At 27.7% G+C, this 17,417-nt stretch overlaps 7 protein-coding genes across 7 annotated transcripts in view; 4 read left to right on the forward strand and 3 right to left on the reverse strand.

Annotated features, from left to right (window-relative positions):
* LOC113367504 (protein MEMO1-like) overlaps positions 1 to 356 on the reverse strand; it is a 3,667-nt gene extending 3,311 nt beyond the window's left edge. Inside the window, exon 1 of the mRNA XM_026609107.1 lies at positions 200 to 356. Within this exon, the coding sequence (XP_026464892.1) occupies positions 200 to 356 (157 nt within the window). The remainder of the gene's footprint in view (positions 1 to 199) is intronic.
* LOC113367505 (cyclin G-like) lies at positions 355 to 1,796 on the forward strand. Its single transcript, XM_026609108.1, has 5 exons — positions 355 to 414; positions 489 to 545; positions 674 to 679; positions 769 to 968; positions 1,345 to 1,796. Exons 1-5 carry the CDS (start codon positions 355 to 357, stop codon positions 1,427 to 1,429), a joined length of 408 nt encoding a protein of 135 aa, XP_026464893.1. The 3' UTR covers positions 1,430 to 1,796.
* Positions 1,797 to 4,880: 3,084 nt separating this feature from the next.
* LOC113367506 (UPF0415 protein C7orf25 homolog) lies at positions 4,881 to 6,390 on the forward strand. Its single transcript, XM_026609109.1, has 2 exons — positions 4,881 to 4,930; positions 5,250 to 6,390. Exon 2 carries the CDS (start codon positions 5,253 to 5,255, stop codon positions 6,363 to 6,365), a length of 1,113 nt encoding a protein of 370 aa, XP_026464894.1. The 5' UTR covers positions 4,881 to 4,930; positions 5,250 to 5,252; the 3' UTR covers positions 6,366 to 6,390.
* A 1,496-nt stretch (positions 6,391 to 7,886) lies between these two features.
* On the forward strand, positions 7,887 to 8,352 carry LOC113367507 (DNA repair protein XRCC3-like). Its single transcript, XM_026609110.1, has 2 exons — positions 7,887 to 8,069; positions 8,131 to 8,352. Exons 1-2 carry the CDS (start codon positions 7,908 to 7,910, stop codon positions 8,350 to 8,352), a joined length of 384 nt encoding a protein of 127 aa, XP_026464895.1. The 5' UTR covers positions 7,887 to 7,907.
* A 126-nt stretch (positions 8,353 to 8,478) lies between these two features.
* Positions 8,479 to 12,923, reverse strand: LOC113368349 (protein MEMO1-like). Its single transcript, XM_026609898.1, has 8 exons — positions 12,763 to 12,923; positions 9,856 to 9,937; positions 9,722 to 9,790; positions 9,505 to 9,617; positions 9,256 to 9,367; positions 8,974 to 9,193; positions 8,806 to 8,910; positions 8,479 to 8,718 (listed from the first exon to the last, which is right to left on the reverse strand). Exons 1-8 carry the CDS (start codon positions 12,809 to 12,811, stop codon positions 8,587 to 8,589), a joined length of 882 nt encoding a protein of 293 aa, XP_026465683.1. The 5' UTR covers positions 12,812 to 12,923; the 3' UTR covers positions 8,479 to 8,586.
* A 393-nt stretch (positions 12,924 to 13,316) lies between these two features.
* Positions 13,317 to 15,252, forward strand: LOC113367508 (NAD-dependent protein deacetylase Sirt6-like). The gene is made up of 6 exons (XM_026609111.1): positions 13,317 to 13,467; positions 13,531 to 13,658; positions 14,146 to 14,388; positions 14,448 to 14,618; positions 14,824 to 14,947; positions 15,016 to 15,252. The coding sequence occupies exons 1-6, from the start codon at positions 13,402 to 13,404 to the stop codon at positions 15,250 to 15,252; spliced, it is 969 nt and encodes a 322-aa protein (XP_026464896.1). The 5' UTR covers positions 13,317 to 13,401.
* Positions 15,253 to 15,409: 157 nt separating this feature from the next.
* Positions 15,410 to 16,505, reverse strand: LOC113367511 (26S proteasome non-ATPase regulatory subunit 9-like). Its single transcript, XM_026609112.1, has 4 exons — positions 16,330 to 16,505; positions 16,166 to 16,265; positions 15,856 to 16,082; positions 15,410 to 15,766 (listed from the first exon to the last, which is right to left on the reverse strand). The coding sequence occupies exons 1-4, from the start codon at positions 16,438 to 16,440 to the stop codon at positions 15,539 to 15,541; spliced, it is 666 nt and encodes a 221-aa protein (XP_026464897.1). The 5' UTR covers positions 16,441 to 16,505; the 3' UTR covers positions 15,410 to 15,538.
* Positions 16,506 to 17,417: the final 912 nt, after the last annotated feature.

The raw sequence follows: 17,417 nt of genomic DNA on the forward strand, positions 1-17,417 counted from the left end.
AAAATATATATATAACCATAGATAAACAAGATTAAAATGTATATAAACTAAAACAAATGCAGTTTTAGATCAGATGATGCAAATGAGGATGATTTATTTTTATTCTATTAACAAGCAATTTATGTTACAGGTGAAACCCAAGCACATGGCCTGCATCAGTGTAGGTCATTATATCTAGCCAATCAACAACTGTCATTACCTGCAATGGATCCTGAAGATTTAGTACTTATTTCACAATGCAGATGCACTGCTGGTGATTTGACTCGTATGGCTACAATTGTTGCCGACAAACTAGGTGCCCAACCTGGTTGTCCACCAATTACAGCTTTGACCTTCTTGCGTCCATTACATGCCATGTTTAAGCAAAGGGCTCTGGAATTGGGGGTACTAGAGCCTTTCCAAAAAGTTGTTACTGTAAGTAATTACAATTATATACTATTGTATACAATAGGATTTTACATATGTTTAATTAATGTTTTAATTCTCAGGAGGAAGATTTGATAATGCGCCTAGAAATAGTAGCTTGTGATTCAACTTGTGCAAATGTAAGACCATGTGAGCTGGCTCTTGTTTTATTATGCACCCAACTTGATAGCTGTGTGTCTCAATTGGAATCTCATACTGCTCAAACGATGCTTAAATTGGTTGATTTTGCTATTCATATGCAGAACAGTGCAGGGTAAGAAATAAAAAAGTTCCATATTTAATTTTTCATATTGCTACATTTATGTTATTGATTGATTTTAATTTTGTTTTTTTCACTTGTAGATTCCTGACTCCAGCTTCTTCAGTTGTCACGGTTGTGTTGTCAACATACTGTCGAGGTATAACAATCAAGATAAAAGTCCACACAGGCAAAGACTTGTTTGGAAATTATCTTCGCGCACATTGAAACTTCTTCGACCAACAGATCGTCTTACATCACTTCTGCCCACTATTGATGAAAATGGATGTCTACCAAGGCTTAGGTAATTGTTTATTTAATTTAATGCACTTTTTGTTTTAAACATATTTGATAAATTTTATTTCATTTAAATAACATTTTGGAATTGGAAAGTTGATAATAATAGTAAAATTATTTTCTGTGAATTCTTCAAAATTACTATGATAAAATTCTACCAAGGTGATTGTTTATTCAATTTTATTGACTTTTTCTTTTCTGAACGAATATGATAGATCCATTTTAGTCCATTAAATTAAATTTATTTAATTGAGAAGTTAAAAGTAATAGTACAATTATTTATAAACTTTTTAAATCAAATAAAATACTTTCTTGTTACCAATGTTGAATATTTAGTGACTTTTTTAATCATTATAAAATTTTATAACTATTTTTTATTTCAGAACTGGCAGTGTGAGTTCTGTGGACAGTGAAGATACTGAAGATTGGCCCACCAGTCCTCTTGTTCCTGTTTGTGAGCAATGTTAATAGAATTTTTTTGCAAAATAGATATTTATATTACATAATCATATTCACAAAATCTATCTGACCAAAGGAGAATAATCACTGAAATTTAAAAATATCTAGTATAATTTAAGTTGTTGGTAAATACCAAATCTCTCGAAATATTTTTTAAATATTTTGTTTAAAGAATAATTTACTATAGTGATTAATGGGCATATCTTTTTGTGATCTTTATTCAGCACAGATAGTGATTAAAAGTGCTGATGTTTTTTTAAAAATTTAACTCTTATTTTATAAGTGAGTATGTGTTTATTTTTTTATAAAAAGGAGTAATTCTTATTTGACGATGTTTACTATCTGTCTTAGAAGTTTTAATGTATGTTTGAAGAGTTAATTAAATCAATTAATTTTAGTTATAAAAACATAAATATCTTTATCTGAATACCATCTTAATATAACATCAAGCAAATTCTATGATCTCATTTAAAACTAAGTTTCTTTTACTTGGTCTATTTTCCTTGGGCCGAGAGTGCACATTAATGTTTGTTGAGATAATAGTTTTGGTGATTTCCAGATATTGATATTTATTAAATGAAAATTATACTTGTTCATATAAGTAACTGCCATGTGCCATTGAAAAGCACAGGCTTTTACTTTAGTACACTTGTATTATTAAAAAGTATATAATGTATAAAAACAAAAAAGTACAAAATAACATAAAAACTTACAAAAAGTGTAATATTAAAATTTATATAAATTTAGTATGGTTTATGTAAGTCATAATTATAAATAAGTAGTGTTGTAACAATGGTATCATTCTGAGACATGTTACATAATTGAATAACAATACAGAACTTAATGTTTTTAAATTTTTATTGACTCGATTTTTATAATATTTAAATGTGTGATACAATTACAGTGCTACAGTTCAATGTTTGCAAAAATTCATAAGTCAACAAGGAAATCAACAAAAAAAAAAATAGAAGTATTATACAACATTTTTGAATGTTAGGTTTATGGAGTTTTTAACATAAAATGTTAGAATACAAGTAAATGTAAATACATTAATTTATTCATATGTGAAATATACTTTCATTTTTGTAGAAAATAACTGTTTTTCTTAGTTTTTATGGTAATTTCCAACCATAATATAACTTTTCATTAAATGGTTCAACTAGAAATCCTCTTCATCAGAATTCTTTTGTTCTGAAGCACCAGATAATGATGATAAGCTTTCTGTGTCCCCATAAGCTTCATCTATCAAGTCAATGGAAGCTCGTATATCTGCTTTCAATTTTTTTTGTGCGGAGGAAATGCGCAATGTTCTTTGAATGCTAGATTCAATTTCTTCTTCCATGTTTTCTAAAGAAGACCTGACCATATTTGCAAAGTCTTTGTATTTCCCATCTTTATGCATAACTTCACTTTCTAGTGTTCTGGCTAAATATAAGATCTTTTCTATTTTCCTTTTAAGGATTGCATGGATTGGGGTTTCTCCTAGATGTACACGCGATAGGGTTTTGAAGTTGTTGAAGCATTCAAACGCTAGTAGGATTGATCTCATCTGGTTTTGTTCGGTAGTATCAATGTCTGTTTTAAGTTCCATATTCCTTTGTGTTTAAGAACCCGTTTATACTTGAAATATTGTAAAATAATTTAAGTACCGGGGTGTTGAAAAGCGAAAGTAAAGAAGTAAAGTAAAGAAAGAAGTAAAGTTTCTGCAGCTAGATTCGAAAATAACTTAAAAAAAAATACGGGATACCAACATTCAGAAATAAAACTTCCTAAGTTTATTGAGTTTTTAAAATGATATGTTGAAATGAAACTTAAATAAAAAAAATTATTAATTTGGAAATAGTGTTTAATTTTTTTTAGAAGATGATAGTTTTTCTTAGTATATTAAATCTTATGGCATTATCTTAGCATTATGCTTATTTATCTATGATCTCAGTGTTTCAGAAGGTATTCTTGTTCAGTATTTAATTTAAAAGGCATTTGAAATAGCACATTGAATTGGCTGCATTAAATGATATTTTTGAAAGTATTTTACTTAGTAAATACATTGATCAAATTCGAATTTATTAAATTCTGGTCTAGAAATTTAAAATAAAATTCTGTAGTTTATGTATCCGTCACCTTGAATACAAGAGCGCTGCTGTCGAAGAATTTGCGTAATAGTGTGTGACCTAGACTAAAAATATAATATATGGTATTTGACCTCCTGACAGTTCGTGGTAGTTGTTCATGTGCGCAAAACATAACCAGCAAATTTGTAAGTTCCAATAATAAATTTAATTGTTTAGTAATGTTTTATGTTTAAGTTTATTTATAGATGATTATTATGCATTTTGATAAATGAATATAAAGTAAATTTAATTTAACAAACTGTATGATTGTTTATTATAAAGTAACTACAAGTTTTCACAAGATTTTATGCAGTAACAAACATTGCAAATTTCTACAAGATTTATTATATAGTTTTTACAAGATTCTATATAGTAACTACAAATTTTTACAAAATTTATTGACATATTTGAACAGATTTTACATAGTAACTACAAATCTTTACAAGATTTATTTGTGTAGTGCAGAGAGATAAAACTTTTTTATTGATTCAGAGTAAACCAACTAAAAATTGTTATTTTAATTGACATACTTTTTAAATTGATATATTGGTTTATTTAAATTAATCTCTTTTCACGTATTTATAAAAATGTTTTAATGAAAAGTCTATGAAAAGAAGAGTATACATTTACAATTATATCTAAATTAATTTTCTGCAGTATATTAAAGCTTAAAGCAATTTCCAAAAGGCATTGCGGATTGATTCCAGTGTCATTGCAATTGATTTTTTTTTTTTATGATTCCACAGAAAAGACTGTCTTTTCTTATGAAATTTATAATTCAATTTTATAATTCTTTAAATAAACATTCCAAAAAATTAGTTTGCACAATCATGTGTTTAAATTACATTTGAAAATTATAAATATTTATAATCAATTTGAGAAAAACAAATTGTAAGTGTTATCTTTTCATATATTTATAAAAATGTTTCAATAAGTCTATGAACATTGTCTTACAAATCTATTCTAATTTCAATTTGCCAAGAATAGCTTGTATTTTGTAAAAAAAACTATATAATAAGCATTACTGACTTCTCATTTTGGTTATTTCTCACTAATTCTGTAATATGTACAATTTCCAATATAATCATTTAAAATAAGTTCCCAAAACTAAAAAAGTATGTTGTTATAAAAACTATTTGGAAAAGTATTTTTGTGCTTGCTGTTAAGATTATGAATTACATGTATGGTTACATATTTTAATTGTTAACTATTTAATGAGAAAAATAGAGTTTGTTATAAGTCATTTTTCTGTTTTCAGGATTTGCTATTTATATTACATTCTTCGATACCTTATAACTATTTAGCAGAATGTACCAGCTATTGAATCGATATATTGATTTGTTTATGAAATAGATTTAAGAAATTATAAAAGAAAGCAAGGATTATAAATTGGACAATTGTAAGCATATTTATGTATATTTTTTTTCATTGATTGTTTTTAAACATTATAGTAAAACAGTTGAATACATATGTATATTTATAATAGCAGCATGCATATAATATAATGACTACTATAAAATTTATTTAAAATATCAAAACACTGATATAGTTATTTATTGGTGGAAATAGTCATATTATCACTTATTACTTCAATTATATTAATTTTAGCAGCATTTTAATTAAGCAAAGAATAATATAAGATATATAATAAGCACAATTTTATGAATATACAAAATATTCTATAAAAAATCGATTCATATTATATTATTTTTATATAGGTCATGGATGACTGTGATTTACAAGTATTAATCAATGACCATATAGAAATTGGTAAAAGTCTATTAGAAATATTGAAATCTTTTGATAGTGTTGATGGAGTAGCAAAATTAGTAACTAAAATAAAGAAAGAAATAAAGTTTCTTGAAAAAGTATTAAAGAATAATGATCTTCAACCAGACTATGTGTGCTGTACTAACTTAAATTATTTAAAAGCTATTGTTCAATGCTTATTACAAGAACACAATATTATTCATGTATTTTATCCAGTCACCATTGATAACAGAAAAATTTATATTGATGTAATAAGTGATAATGGAGGCTCCTGGATTAAAGTTATTGCACGCAACAAAAAGTCATTAAGTGAGGCTGCTTTAGGACAAACTACAACTAAAGTTCGAAGTGTTATAGATCATAGCAATGATTATTTATCTGCGGCAAAATTAAAACCTATATATTACAAAGAACCTCAGATCAAGTTTATTTTTGCCAATGGCGTTGATGATTTTCTAAAATTAGAATTGGAAGCAAAAGGTGTATTTGTAGTCAATTCTTTGGATGAAAATAAATCACTAATACCCAGTGAATTGTTCTTAAAACATTACAACAATATTAATACATTAAATTTAGATATAACTGCTATGATAGCATATGTTAGTAATCTTACTAATGGACATTGTAATATTGAATTAAAAGAACCACTTTTAGCAGAACAAGCTAGATGGGAAAGGGAGCGACCAGTAAATACTATTTTAAACCCTTTATTTAACGGGAAAAATCTTATTTGTTGTGAAACTGCTAAAATAGCATTCGAAACCATTATACAAACAATTGGGGGTCCTGAAGAAAAGACTAGAGCTGCAAACTTATTAAATAGAGTTACAACTTTACCAGATGATGCCAATCGAGATGATGATTTTTTTCAAAGTATTAAAATATGTGGAAGGATAAAGCCAAGATCAAAAATAATATTTTTGTTTGGACATTTCTTAAAGGCCATTACTGTGACTGCCAATCAAGGATTTATTGAAGCTGCTAAACAACAATCTTTTGAGCCAGTTGTGTTTTTGCATGAACCAAGGGCGTTAACAGAATTGAAACAGATCCAAATCATATAATTTGATTTTATTTTTAGCTGTATGTGACCTGAGATGTCTTATTTTTATTTACCTTTATCAAACTTGAATTGAACTTGTTTAACATAAAATATTATCATTAGGAAAGAATAACTTTTAATTTTAAAAATAAATAATAAGAATCAAGTAGATTATTTTGTTATATTGTGTTAATATTTAATTTATTTTCTTATTAAATAAGCAAAAGAAAATGACTTACAAAGAATCAAACTATTTTATTTTGTAAACCTTTATCTATTTTTTAAATATAGCTTAGAATATATTCACACTTTTATTTTTCTTTGAATATCAATTAAAACTTGTAACTAAATTATATCTGGTTTTAGCGACTTGAAGATATATAATGAATATTACATCTTATAGATATGTAATTTCACTTCTCGGAATATATTATATTTGAACATAAATATTATATTATATTATATTTATTATCATTATTACTATTATTTATGTAATATATTTATTGATTATATATTACTAATGATATTTAATTTTTCAGGCAATGGAAGAAGGCATTGACCTCAAATCAAAGCTGCCAAATCGGCTTAATGAATTGTTACAAAAAGGTAATTTCTATATATATATATATAACTTGAATCCTTCTTTAAAACTATTTTATATTTTATATTTTCTAGTTGGAGTAGAAACTGCACAGGAATTAATATTAAAGTCTGATATAGAGTTACAAGATATGGCCTCATTTTCTTCAGATGATTTAAAGTTTTTGAAAAAATCTGCTGCAGAAATTATATTGCATAAAATGCAGTTTTCTACAGGTGAAAACAGAATTCTTATCCTATAATTTTTGATTGTTCAATTAATGTTGTCCCTCATACATTTCATAGGATTAGAACTATATATGAATACATGTCATCATATCAAAAAAATTAAAATTGGATGTCCTTTAATTGATAGAATTTTGGATGGTGGATTAACTTGCAGAGGAATTACAGAAATTTCAGGTGAAAGTGGAACTGGAAAGACACAAATATGCTTACAGTTATGTATAATGGTTCAGTACCCGGAAGAAATTGGTGGTCTAAATGCAGGTTTATATAAATTATATCTCGATTATATATTATAAACCAAGTCTTTAATATTATAAACCAAATAGGTGCAGTTTATATTTGTACAGAAGATGTCTTTCCTAGCAAGAGACTTCAGCAATTGTTTCAAACATTCCCAGTTGCTTTTGCCAAACGATATAGGTTGAAAACAAGTTTCACAACACAATTTGCTGATAATATCTATATAGAACATGCTTCTGATGCAGTAAGAGAATCATTTTTTAAACCATCATACAAAAAAATTGAATTATTCTCACAATCATGTGTTACCTAATTACATTTGACTATTATAAATATTTATAATGAATTTGAGAAGAGCAATTTGTAAATGTAAAAAAATAATTATATATCTTTCCATAAATTAAATGAGATAAACATTAGAACCAACCTTTTACAAAACATTGTTTTTTTATAGGAAAGTCTGGTAAAAATTATTTGCAATGATGTACCACGTTTAATGGCAAATAAAAAAATAGGCTTAGTTGTAATTGATTCAATTGCAGCAGTTTTTCGAATTGAATGTGTGTCACCAAAGAGATCAAATATGATGCGGTCAATTGCATTAACTCTGCATAAGCTGGCTAAATCTTATGAATCTGCAATAATATGTGTGAATCAGGTAAATATATTAAATTATAACTCACAGAATTGAGATTACTATTTATTTGTATTTTGCACAGGTTAGTTCTAATATCTACAATAACTCCTTAGTACCATGTTTAGGACTTTCTTGGGCTAACTTAGTCACAACAAAAATTCAACTGCATTATGATTTTGGGAACAAACAATTTCCTAATGAAGGGCAGAAATCTTCCAGAATTTTTAGAGTTGCATCTGCACCACATTTACCACCAAATTCAATTTCTTATGAAGTTACGGAAGCTGGAATTTCGGGTAAATAAGAAAATAACTCTAAATGTTAAATGCTAATAAGAAAAATGGTTTTGTCAATACCAATTTGAAAATTTATTAAACGTATATTGGAAGTTACACTGAATGTAGTTTATGAAAAAATGTTTTATCTTTATAAATCTTATACTTAACACAAACTAAAATCTATATTCAATATCATAACAGTTACTTGTTAATGACGATAAGCACTTATATCTTATTTCATAATGTTAAAAACACTTCTCTTATTCCATAAGTAAAGCTCCAGATGCATAGCTTACACTTGAATCGGCCATAGTTACACATTGTGAACTTTGGGCATATTGTAAAAATTTCAAAGACATCTTGTAACCCGATCTTTGTAAACTTGCTACAGCCTTTAATGCAAAAAAATAAACAAAGTTACAAAGATGATCATGGCATAAAATTTTTATCTTATATATAGCAAAGTGGATAATATTTACCTGCAAAAGAACACCTATTGGATGTCTACCACAAATAGTATTTCCATATTTCTTTAAGTAAGAATAGAAAGATTCAGGATCCAGGTTTTCAATAATATCCATTCCCTAAGAAATAATTGAGTTATAAGTGTGAATAATTTTAGCCAACTAGTATAAAATACTACTTACAAGTTTATCAAGATTTTCAATAGATTGATAAATTTTTGTAAATGATTTGTCATAATAAGTATATCGAAATCTTTGACCCCAATGACAGAAGTCACTTGAAATTACAAATAAATTTTGTGGATCAGCTAAATATTTTGCTAATAATTCTCCATACACTGCTTCTCTTTCAGGTGGAATAGATCCGACCAATATTGGGATTACAGTATACTGATCTTTGTAACTGGAAATGGAAATTATTACATAAAAATAAAGGTAAGGTATTCATATTTGATAATGACTTACTCTGACATAACTTTTGCTATATAAGGCAAATGCATTTCTATACTGTGTTCATCTTCATCTGTTTGCATGTCCATCCATTCAAATTCTCCAGTTGCTTCTAACTCCTTATATACTAAAAGTAATATAAAAATATAAGTCATATAACCATGCAACATACAAATATATGTATGTATAAATATATATATATATATATATATATATATATATAAATCATACTCAATACTTCAAGGTTATATAATTATAACTTACTTCCTGTGTCGATTAATAGATCATACAAAGGAGTTTTATATTTTCGAGCTGATGATAGAGCACATCCATTAATTCGAACATGATGTGATGGACCCAAAATGAACACACGTTTGCTGATAAAATAAAAAATAAGACTCAATTCAAATATATATATATATATATATATATATATATATATATATATATATATAAGAGCAATATAAAAATTTCTACTCACACCACTGCTGGGCTCACTTGCCGATATGCAAATGCAGCACATGCACCACAATACGTATAGCCTGCATGTCTGAAAATTCAAACATTTTCTTAGAATTTGTATATTCTCAAGTTATGATTTGTATGTGAACTTACGGTGCAATGATTGCTCTTGCTGGTCCATGACTTAATTCAGCTTGTCCCAACCAGTTATCAAGTTGCCTACTCAGCTCAGGACCTGTTTTAGAGATAGATACTTGTTAATGGATATATGGATTTATAAAAATGATTCAAAGCTGTTGCAATATTCTGAAACCTATATTATATTAATATGCAAAACTTCTGTATTAAATTAGTTAAGTAAAATTAAATGCCTATATGCTTTAATCCAACAAAGCCAGTTTAGAATGAACAAATTAAAAAAGAGTGAAAATTGCTACAACTGAATTCATACTTTTTGAAGTAAAACTTCTTTAGACGCGACTAGAGTGTAAAATTGTGAGAAGGCAACGAAAATTGCGTTCGTTTTTGATGAAATCATTTCTATAAGGGTCGATTGTGATTAGTCGTCGTGTCGCGTGAATCTGATCTGTCGTTGTATGCGTACCGATATCGACAAGGAAATCAGCATAGATGAATAAACATTTTAAGGTTACATGGTAGTACAAATCTTGATTTAATAAGAAATGCCTGAATCAGAAGAATATTTTACCCTGTTTCCCGTAAATAATTATAATGAAAATAATAAAATAAATAAAACATTTGTGCTGTGTACTAAACGTAAGTTTATTGAAATAATTTCTATATTATTCATAGCTTTTATAAATCTTTGAAGTTATTAAAATGGGAAATATTTTAGGCAAGACAGATTTTATAGCTGCTGAAAGAATGAGATTATATCGACAGTGAAAAAGTAAAAAAATACAATCAGTCAATGAATGTATGTTAATTTTAATTACGTGAAGTTCTTCAAATACAATTATTACATGATTAGTGAAATTGTGAAAACAATATTTCTTTAGGCGTTGTTTTACATAATCCACTGTGTGAACGAATATTATAGAATTTATTAATCAGCAATTACTTCATTTCTCTAATGGAAAGTCCAAGTCCTAAATGCTATTACAATGACAAACCTATCATTTCATATTTGAAATATGACTTTAATTACATTATTGATTGAAAATTAATTATTTATTGTTTTTTATTTCAACAATTTGCTTTGCAAAAGTGCTGTTTGTTCCTATTTTCAAAATATATATATATATATATATATATATATATATATATATGTCTATATATAATCCTATTGAAGGTATCAAGATATTTATAATTTTTCATTAAATTTCAGAATGTGCAAGCAGATACGATTTGTATCAAAAACATCATACAATGAAGATTTCTATAAACCTGAAGTAGCACAATCTTTCATTGAAGAAAACCTAGTACTTGCATTTAAAAATCAGGTTTATTGATATTATATTGGAATTACGCAGTTCTAGGTAAATGTTGATCGAACAATTAAAATGTATGATCAATTGACATCTTCACATATATGTATGGTATGTATATATAAATAAATGATCAAAAACAACATAATATGTAATAAATGTTTATTAGTAGTAATTACATAACATTTTACAATGTTTATTCACAAATTTGCGATATCTAATTCAATAGATTGTCCAGTAATAACAGTTTTGTTCAATTTATTTAGACTATTTCCATTACTTTTGCCCAATTTTTGTAGTTCTTCTAGTACATTATCAGATGTAGTAACACATGTTGTTAAATTATCTATCTCTTCTAATGTTGATTTGTGAGTTTTACTCAAACCTTTCAATCCTACATTTAATTTTGTAAGAGCCGCGTTCAATTTGTTTATACTTTCCAGAGATATCTGGGAAATATCATCATCTAATATTACTTTCCTTGTTGGTAAAGAATTGGCTGAAAATTGTAATGTAGTCCTAAGTTCTTCTAAGTTTGTGCTTTGATTTATTCCATGTTCATTATCTAATGCTTGTTGTAATATTTTTTCCTCTCGTTTCAACAGTGAAGACTGTTTACACAGAAAATTAATTTCTTTAATATCTTGGTTTGTTTCATCCAAAAGTTTTCTACTTTGGTCAAGTCGCTGATTCATTATTTGTATTTCATTTTCGATACATATTGTTTTATCTGCTATATTTCGCTCAATAACTGTATCAAGAAGCATGGAACCCAGATACCTACTATATACAAATTCGTCTTCATTGCCTGATTTATTTGAGTTCATTAGTGAAATATTTGATATATCACCAAATGATGATGTAAATGCATTTTTGTCATCTGTGGGTGTTGAGGCTTCTATAATTAAAATTAAGGAGTTAATTTAAGATCTTCGTGTATTGATTATTGTGCCATATTACTGTTGGACTGTACATCATGACATGATTCAGTTAAAATTCATTATGTATAAATTTATTAATATTCTGATTTTTGATGAAGCAGTCCAGCAGTTGAAAGACACACATTATCCCAATATTTACCTCGTTTTTTCTTGTTTACTGGTGTTCTTGAATTACTGGCACTGGTATTAATTTTTGAGAACGAATCTTTTGATATTTTGCTTTTTGTGCTTATCACTTTTTTGGGAACTATGGTTTTTACTTTACTTTGGGACATGTTGATTTTTTAAATATAAAAGTAACAAAACTGATTGAATCCAAACAAAAAATATATAGACTGTTAAAAATAATCTGATACTACAAATAAAAGGCGTTAAAAAAGTGTGCGGGTTTTTGAACGTTGAAACGTCAAAAATATCCTTGTTGACTGGATAACATTTTTCCCAATCTGGCAACACTTTACAGAAATGGGCATATTCATACTTATTTCACAATTTATTTACATTCATAATTTCTTCTCATTTACTCCACAACTTTATTAATAGGCAGACATAAAATAAGAATTATTTTGAAATTTATATTATATGTTCACACAAAAAGTTCAGTCCAAAACTAAACTTCACCACCATTAAAACTTAGCAGCTGATTTATTTCTATTTTATAAACAACATACCTGAACTAGAGTACCAGCTGCCGGCATGTGAAGCTTTTCGGTCTGACATCGTTCTCAGAGAAATCTTAATCTTTTTTTAAGCCCTCGCTTTTAATTTAACTATATCAATTTTAATAAAAACCTGATGAAGCTAAGATTATAAGTTACAAGTAAGCAGTACCACATAACATTTATTTCTTTTCCTTTCTTTGGGGTTTAATGGTCTGAAGTTGGTATACGTTTGTATACAAAACAAAGTGTCAAATAAAAACATTAAAATGGAGCAGGTATAAATACGATTAATCTCAGAAAAATGTAAACACAAGAAAAGATTGCTGGGACATTGCGATGTAAATTATTTATACCAATCATTATTTTCTTACATTCAGAAAAATTGTTTATATAAATATATATCTGGTGTTGTCAACCAAATCCAAAATGTGCTCCCTGTATATTGTTGTGTATTTATTTAACATTTTTTCAATTGTAAATATTTATTTTAGGTTTTTCAAAATGTGATGACAAATATGATATATATATATTTTATATCCATATTTTATATCCATATTTTATATGGTGAACATACATAAAAGAAGAGTATGGTGAATTTTATAAATTTTGCATGAAGTCAACCTTTATAAACATTAAATATATTTAAAAATGTCATGCAACTACGCTGAGGGTCTATCAGATTATGATGACAAAGGTGTACTAGGCTTACCAGAGGTATACTTTAAAAAATGTAATTAAAAAATCACTTGGATTTACATTGTATATTTTGCATTACAGATATTTGATAATACTGAAGACTTAAATAAAAAAGTTGATACGTTGGTTTCATGGATCTCTCAAGCAAAATGTGTTGTGGTACATACTGGTGCAGGAATAAGCACAGCTGCTGGTGTTCCTGATTTTAGGTAACTATGATTAAAAGTAATTTAGTTACATTTTACATGAGTGTTGAGGCTGTATGTCGGCATCAAAAATAATATTTTGACTGTAGTCTAATTTCTTTTCAATCCTGAAAGTCTTCTTTGTATGTCACTTTAAAAGCGTGGCTTTTTGATATGGAAGATAACTTTATTTTACTAAAAAAAGAATTTACTTAACTTTCTGAAAATGATTAAAATGATAATATTAAGCAGTAGGGATAAGAGAAATTAGGAATATTCCAAAATTGATTTAGCAAAATTATGTGTATTGGAAATACGGTTTGTTAATTCAGATTTTCAAAAAGCATTTGCAATGTAATTGCATTATTATTATGAGAAATGAAACATTAGAATTCTTGTACTTATTTTTGATAGAGCAACTTCACCATAATGTTACCTAATATATTAATTATCAAATAAAAAGATTTTCAATAAACAAATCTTTTCATTTTTATCTATTAATTTATATTAGGGGACCAAATGGAGTCTGGACTTTAGAAAAACTAGGAAAAAAACCTTCATTCAATAAGAGCTTTGATGATACTGAACCAACCATTACACATATGGCTTTAAAAAAATTAGTTGATGAGGATAAAGTCACCTTCATTGTGAGTCAAAATATTGATGGTTTACATATAAAATCTGGGGTGCCACGAAACAAACTAGGCGAATTGCATGGAAATATGTACATAGAGCAATGTAACAAATGCCACAGGTACAAATTTTAATAAAAAATATCTTATATTTTCAAATTTTCAAAAAGTATTTTTGTAGGCAATTTATAAGAAATACTGCTACATCCAGTGTTGGCAAGAAGTATCTTGGATATTCATGTAAATCTTCTCATATTAGTAAACCTTGTCGTGGACACATGTTTGATACTATTTTAGATTGGGAGCATGATTTACCTGAGAAGGATTTGGATATTTCTAGTATGTATTCAAGGTAAGCAATTATTTAATGTAACGAAACTCTAAAGGTTATATACGTGTTTTCAATAAATGTGTTTTTCTTGGAATAAAGTTAATATTTCCAAAGAATAAAAGTACTCAAATTTCACTGCCTTAATAATTTTAAAGATAATTATAAAGTGAATGAAAGTGTTATAAACAAAATTAGCATTGATGTATAACTATTATTATAATGATAGCATAGCAGATTTAAACATTTGCTTGGGAACAACATTACAAATTATTCCTAGCGGTAATTTACCAATGAACAACAAAAAACGAGGAGGAAAATTGGTTATCTGCAACCTGCAACCCACCAAAAAGGTTATTTGTTTCCAATTGTGAACTTACATACATTGCTTTTCTTCATTTTAAAAATGCAATAATTCCAGGATAAACATGCTGATTTGCTTATACATGCTTATGTAGATGATATCTTCAAAAAATTAATGGATAGTTTAAATTTGGAAATTCCAAGTTATAATTTTGCTCAAGATCCAACTAAATCAAAATCTCTAATAGAATATACACTTACTGCACAAGATGTAAAAGCTGTAAGGCATTTGTATAGATTGAAACTGAAAGAGCAGAAAAAAGTTGCAAAAAGAAAATTTGATAAACTGACGTAAGATATTTTAATGATGATTGACTTCATTTGTGATTCCAAATATCTCTTTTCCAAGTTTAGTTTTATGGAATTTTATGTTTATTGATTTATGAACATATTTTATATTATTTTTAATATTTGTACATGTAAAATACACATTTACATATTTAAGTAGCAGGTCTCTTCATTTATTCTGAATAATTTTGTTTGAAAACAGATGACATACAAATATTAACAAAAATCAAGAATTTGCTTCATCCAATTACATTATTACAAGAAAATTTTCAGCCATATTGTTTCAATAATAATTAAGGCTTTGTTTCATCCAATGATATCACATTACAACCAAGAAATCCTTGGCCGTGCCATTTTTGAGGTACTAAATTTAGTTTCATAGGTGCCCCATGTCGAAGTACAACCACTACAACATTTTTGCCAACACTATTACTAACAATCTGTCCAATCTGATGAAGTGATGTGAAATTATCAAAATGAAGAGAACCAAATTCTGTAATAACATCACCAACAACAAGGCCCTGGAATGAAAAGATAGAAGAAAAATTTAAGAAATCACTGGATTAAAATGAGAAGAGTATTTTGTGTATATTCATACGAAACCACTTACAGCTTGTTGAGCTGGAGAATCCACAGACACAACAGTAATTTTTGCAAATGGTTTTTTCTTCATACTTTTCTGTATGTGTAGTTCTTTAATCAAATCTGCACCCTTTTGAATATTGAGACTGGTTGCTGAATCAGAAGAAGATGCACCAGCACTAAGTAAAGGTTCGTGGATTTCATGTAAACCATTTTCTATTGCCTTCATAATATTTTTCAAGTCATTTTGTAAACCTGTCGAAACAGAGTATATATTATAGCATACACTATGCTTCCTCGACTACTAGGATTTAAATAATTACAAAAGTACCACTTACATATGATTCTATGTCTAGCATGACGAACTTGGTAAACATCAATATCATTTCTGGGACAGTCATTGTTGTCCACTAAAGGATCAGTCATATTAATTCTATTCTGTAATATTGAATAGTATTAGTTAACAGAATAAACATATTTTCATTAAAATGACAGATATTACATTTCGCAAAACAGTTCCACATTGGTTTATTTCTTCCTCGATTCTTTCTTTTTCTTTCATTAAATCAAGAACTTGCGCTCTTTTGACAGGATCCATGGTTAAAACAACCATTTTACTATGATTAAGCAGTATTCTACTTAAATTTCGATTGATACGATTTATAACCTATAATATAACGCAATTTCTGTCATAATATTTACTTTGCAGTTTTTATCATGGCAACTAAATCCATAGTAGCAATCTTATTCGCCAGATAGATCGTAAACTCCACATTTTTAATATGTAATAAAAAAAAACATTATAAAAATCGGAATCGGGAAAAACGCCAAAATAAAAATCAAAATCCGCATGAAATACAAACATTTTGTTAGACAAGGAATATATTTCATATCACATGTGATTTAGATCACATGTGATTATGATGTTCATATGATGTTATTTATTTTAATATCATTTTTAACTTCCCGAAGGAGAAGTTTATGTTATCATAAAAAAATCCGAATTGCTAATTTTATGTTTTCTCGACGTTTCAAGCCATTCTGAATCGAATGAGACCAAATTTGGTAAAAGTATGTGTGTGTGTGTGTGTGTGCGTGTATGTGAACAGATTTTTTGCCGTAAATCGCCGTTTTCTCGAAAACGGCTGGACCGATTTCAAACATTTAAAAGCCACACGATGTATCTTGATGAGGACTATTGGTTGTGCGACAATCGGTCAAGCCGTTTCTTTATAAATCGCAGAAAAGTGAAAAAAATTTCGTCTACGTTTTAGCGTGGGAATCGTGCTGATTAGTTTTTGGGAGAGATCGGGCGGGCCGTTTTCTTGTAATAAAGTTTTTAAAAAGAAAATTTCGACGATCTTTATGATTATTTTTTTGACGGTAGATACTTTAATTATTAGTCTTCTAGATCAGGGGTCGGCAAGCTTTTAACTGTGGTGTGCCGATCCACTCTACCAATATGATTCAGGGTGCCTCCTGAAATATATAACCGGGTTCTGGGGGAGAAGAATTATAACAAAATTTTTATCTTTTAAAACATTTTTGTAACTAGTGGGGTGCATGGCATCGTGCCTTAATTCAAATTGC

This window comes from Ctenocephalides felis, unplaced genomic scaffold, assembly GCF_003426905.1.
Source record: "Ctenocephalides felis isolate EL2017-DRISC unplaced genomic scaffold, ASM342690v1 CF-g0.4_SCAFFOLD_01170, whole genome shotgun sequence".
Taxonomy (NCBI): Eukaryota; Metazoa; Arthropoda; class Insecta; order Siphonaptera; family Pulicidae; genus Ctenocephalides; species Ctenocephalides felis.

What these genes read in the sequence shown, in the direction of transcription:
- LOC113367508 (XM_026609111.1), top strand. Translation starts at nt 13,402, where the DNA reads ATGTCATGCAACTACGCTGAGGGTCTATCAGATTATGATGACAAAGGT. An exon ending in GTGTACTAGGCTTACCAGAG is followed by an intron (nt 13,468 to 13,530) that starts GTATACTTTAAA and finishes TTTGCATTACAG; the next exon opens with ATATTTGATAATACTGAAGA. An exon ending in ACCTGCAACCCACCAAAAAG is followed by an intron (nt 14,948 to 15,015) that starts GTTATTTGTTTC and finishes CAATAATTCCAG; the next exon opens with GATAAACATGCTGATTTGCT.
- LOC113367507 (XM_026609110.1), top strand. Translation starts at nt 7,908, where the DNA reads ATGGCAAATAAAAAAATAGGCTTAGTTGTAATTGATTCAATTGCAGCA. An exon ending in CAATAATATGTGTGAATCAG is followed by an intron (nt 8,070 to 8,130) that starts GTAAATATATTA and finishes TATTTTGCACAG; the next exon opens with GTTAGTTCTAATATCTACAA.
- LOC113367505 (XM_026609108.1), top strand. Translation starts at nt 355, where the DNA reads ATGTTTAAGCAAAGGGCTCTGGAATTGGGGGTACTAGAGCCTTTCCAA. An exon ending in CTTTCCAAAAAGTTGTTACT is followed by an intron (nt 415 to 488) that starts GTAAGTAATTAC and finishes TTTAATTCTCAG; the next exon opens with GAGGAAGATTTGATAATGCG. An exon ending in GGATGTCTACCAAGGCTTAG is followed by an intron (nt 969 to 1,344) that starts GTAATTGTTTAT and finishes TTTTTATTTCAG; the next exon opens with AACTGGCAGTGTGAGTTCTG.
- LOC113367506 (XM_026609109.1), top strand. Translation starts at nt 5,253, where the DNA reads ATGGATGACTGTGATTTACAAGTATTAATCAATGACCATATAGAAATT.
- LOC113367511 (XM_026609112.1), bottom strand. Translation starts at nt 16,440, where the DNA reads ATGGTTGTTTTAACCATGGATCCTGTCAAAAGAGCGCAAGTTCTTGAT. An exon ending in GTGGAACTGTTTTGCGAAAT is followed by an intron (nt 16,266 to 16,329) that starts GTAATATCTGTC and finishes TCAATATTACAG; the next exon opens with AATAGAATTAATATGACTGA. An exon ending in ATTCTCCAGCTCAACAAGCT is followed by an intron (nt 15,767 to 15,855) that starts GTAAGTGGTTTC and finishes TTTTCATTCCAG; the next exon opens with GGCCTTGTTGTTGGTGATGT.
- LOC113368349 (XM_026609898.1), bottom strand. Translation starts at nt 12,811, where the DNA reads ATGTCAGACCGAAAAGCTTCACATGCCGGCAGCTGGTACTCTAGTTCA. An exon ending in GCAAGAGCAATCATTGCACC is followed by an intron (nt 9,791 to 9,855) that starts GTAAGTTCACAT and finishes TTGAATTTTCAG; the next exon opens with ACATGCAGGCTATACGTATT. An exon ending in TCTATTAATCGACACAGGAA is followed by an intron (nt 9,368 to 9,504) that starts GTAAGTTATAAT and finishes TATTACTTTTAG; the next exon opens with TATATAAGGAGTTAGAAGCA.